Source organism: Octopus bimaculoides, chromosome 7 (genome assembly GCF_001194135.2).
Source record: "Octopus bimaculoides isolate UCB-OBI-ISO-001 chromosome 7, ASM119413v2, whole genome shotgun sequence".
Taxonomy (NCBI): Eukaryota; Metazoa; Mollusca; class Cephalopoda; order Octopoda; family Octopodidae; genus Octopus; species Octopus bimaculoides.
Genome location: NC_068987.1, coordinates 62,691,753 through 62,694,986, shown reverse-complemented (window position 1 = coordinate 62,694,986; position 3,234 = coordinate 62,691,753). Strand labels below are relative to the sequence as shown.

Here is a 3,234-nt window from a genome sequence, read left to right as displayed (position 1 = left end):
ATAAATCTGCTTGGGTTAAACAGTAATAATAATTTGATGTGACATTTACAATTATCTAAGGCAATAAGGGAATTTTTCTGCAGTTGAGAGTTTAACATTTCACTAACTTGTAAATCGAGCTTGGAATTTTCTTTTTCCTTTTTTTTTTTTTACCCTTTTTCTTTTTTTTCCTCCTTTTTTCTTTTTTCCATTTTGCTTTCCTTCCCCCTTTTTCTTCCCTTTTCCCCCCTCTTTGCTTAGATTTTTGCACTGCTCGGATCTCGGTTTCCTTAATCCGGCGGCCATCACTTCATCGGTATTGCAACTCCGTTTCCCATCAATTTTCGGGATGCCAGTCAATTTCTCGTCACTACCAGGGAAAGCCGATGTCCTCGTTGTCGAACGGTGCTCCAGTCTCCGACTGTGCGTCTCATCCCCAACCCCACTGGGAGCTACCTGCAGTACACGTGTCTCCACCAATAGGTAGGAAAGAGGCGGGAACTGTTCAAGATGTGGTTATTTCCATCATCTCTCTTGCATCAGTCTGACACGACGGGACTCGAATGTGTTCACAATGTGGAGATGCAGCAGCTGCAACCTCCTCTCAGCCGCGAGGCAGTGGCCATCTACCACATCTTCAGGTTAAATTGTATGCTTGCCTGATGCTCAGCCCTCGCTGGTCAACATCACCCGGCTCAGGAGGCTTCGTAAGTTTCCCCTTAAGATCCCGAAAACGGCCCGGGTGCTGGTAGCTGATACCTTTGCATCCTCAACCGAGAATGCTATAGAATATGGTCAACGTGTTTTATTTTGCTCTGCACATTCTTGGTCTCCCCAACACCGTCGCCAATCGAGGTCCCTTTGGACAACGGTCTTAATCAGAGCCAACATTTCATCCTTCGGGCAGGTGCCCATACCTAGCGTGTTCAAATATATTGCGCTCCGCTCATTCGCGCGCCCAAAGTCCTCCACCCTTGACACTGGTTCAAAGTATTTATGCGAGCGGATAAACGCCAAACTTATCGAGGGCGATGTCTCGGCAGCTGTCAGAGTAGTCGCCTATGATGACATCGTCTTCTACCCTACTGAAGAGGTCCTGACTATCCTCCAACTCAAACATCCTGAGTAACCTGCACACCTCAGACCCTACAATCAGGCACCATACGCGGTCTCCGTGAAAGACATCCTCTCTATTCTGAGGTCTTTCTCTGCCGGTAGCTGCGGAGGCGTCGATGGTCTCCGACTCAGCCACCTCGAGACTAGCTGTCTCCACTTAGTGCTGAAACCGGGCGCCACCTTCTGAGCGCAATAATGGGTCTCATTAACAAATTCATTAACGGTACCCTGGAACCTTACCCCCGAGGATTCTTCTTTTCAGCCCGCCTAATCGCTTTCAGGATGAAGGACAGAGGTATACACCTCATTGTTGTGGGCAATGTCTTCCGGAGTTTCGCTGCCAAAGTTCACCTGCAGTTCTATCGCACGCAAGCAAAGTGAGGAATTCAACCCAGTACAGCTGGAGGTCAGCGTAGCCAGCGAACACGAAGGATGTTGCTAGACAGTTATTCAATGACTATCCTCTTGATCCGACTGTCCTCCTGAGCTTACCTTCCGTACGGAGCTCCGGGTACGCTCCTCACCTCAGATAAGGTCATATCATCTTCGACTGGTGTTCAATAGAGCGATCCATTCTATTCGCTCTCAGGGTGAGCAACATTGCTCGGAACATCACAGATTCTCTCAACGTCTGGTACCTCAAAGATGCAATAATAGGTGGGGTGGTAGAGAATGTCTACCACGATCTCCGATCAGTGGTTCCCGCTCTAGCGAGAATCGGCCTCGGGGTAAACTCGTTCAAATTAGAGATCATGAACGTCAACTACGACGCAGATGGCTTCGCAGCCTCTGTCTCAGACGTACGCCCACTTCTTTGCCAGATACAGGTGGCCTCGAAAGAGGACGTCCTTATCCCCGGTTCGCCGATCCTTCCGTTGCCATTCGCTCCACCCTCAGGTCTAAGTTTCACTCGCTTGAAAGTTAGACAAACAGACTGAATGTGATCGACGCCCACCCAGCGCTGTTCCTGTTAAGGAACTGCTTCTCCATGTCGAAACTATTGTATACCCTTCGCAGTGTTCCTTACTACAACCACGTATCCCTCCTCACAGATCTCGACGCCGGAATCCAACGGGTCTCCGAAGCGATATGCTATGTTCGTTTCGACGACAGTGGATGGCAACAGGCCAACTTACTCACCAAATGTGCTGGCCTCGGCCTTCGATCTCCGCTCTCACCGGCACTGCCGGTTTTTCTATCGTCGGTGACATCTTGCCGTGTCATGATCAACAGGGTTCTCTGCAAAACAACTGAACCTACGGTGACTGGGGAGTGCGAGGTGGCCTACGCCAAATGGAGCCAGCTCGGGCTGCGCCTTGCTGACACCTATTCTCCTCTCCTCTCCTCTCAGTGGATGTCCGGTTCTCTCAAAAGAAATGAGATGCCTCCCAGTGTAGCATGATCTCGGATGAGTTAGTGCGCTGACTTGACTAGCATCGTCTGACATGTTCCTGCTCAGCCTCCGAGCGTCAGAACCTGGCTCAATGCAGTACATTACTCGAAACTGAGACTCAGACTGATAGTAACTATCTGCGCATCGGCGTTTCCCTAAGGCTTGGCTTCCAGAACTTTGAGCCTCAGAAATGCCGCTGTGGATTCATCGTGGATTCTTTCCGCTTGCCACAGATTGTCATGCCATCATAGTGCTGGCCACCTTCTACGTGAAACTCTGAGTAACAGCTTTTGTGATATTTTTGCTGCTTTTTAATAAAGCATCTTACTCTACCTCTGGTATTCGAGTACTATTTTTTCCACCTTGTTTTGCATTTATTTGCTTTCTCTCGTATATATGTATATTACGACTGAGTGGACAAATGAAAGAAAAGGGCACTCAATACATTTAGTAGGTGTTACTTGTATCATTTAAAACAGTTTGATCCGGCACCATGCGACTGAAAGTTTCGCAGACCCTAACAGAATCCCGTCTCTTTCAGTCTTTAGATTACCGGATGGAGAAATACAGAAGTCCATCTTGGACTTCCTGTATTTCTCAATCTGATTATCTAAAACCTGAAAGAGACGGAATTCTGTTGGAGGCTGCGAAACATTTAATCGCGTGTAGCTGTTTTAAATAACGCACACACACACACGTATATAGATATAGTAATATAGTATATATATATATATATATATATATAT

The 3,234-nt window shown here is 47.7% G+C and overlaps 1 protein-coding gene across 1 annotated transcript in view; it reads right to left on the bottom strand.

Annotated features, from left to right (window-relative positions):
* LOC106879131 (uncharacterized) overlaps positions 1 to 3,234 on the bottom strand; it is a 209,593-nt gene that overhangs the window by 10,070 nt on the left and 196,289 nt on the right. Inside the window, exon 6 of the mRNA XM_014928571.2 lies at positions 3,042 to 3,105. Coding sequence (XP_014784057.1) covers positions 3,042 to 3,105 — 64 coding nt within the window. The remainder of the gene's footprint in view (positions 1 to 3,041; positions 3,106 to 3,234) is intronic.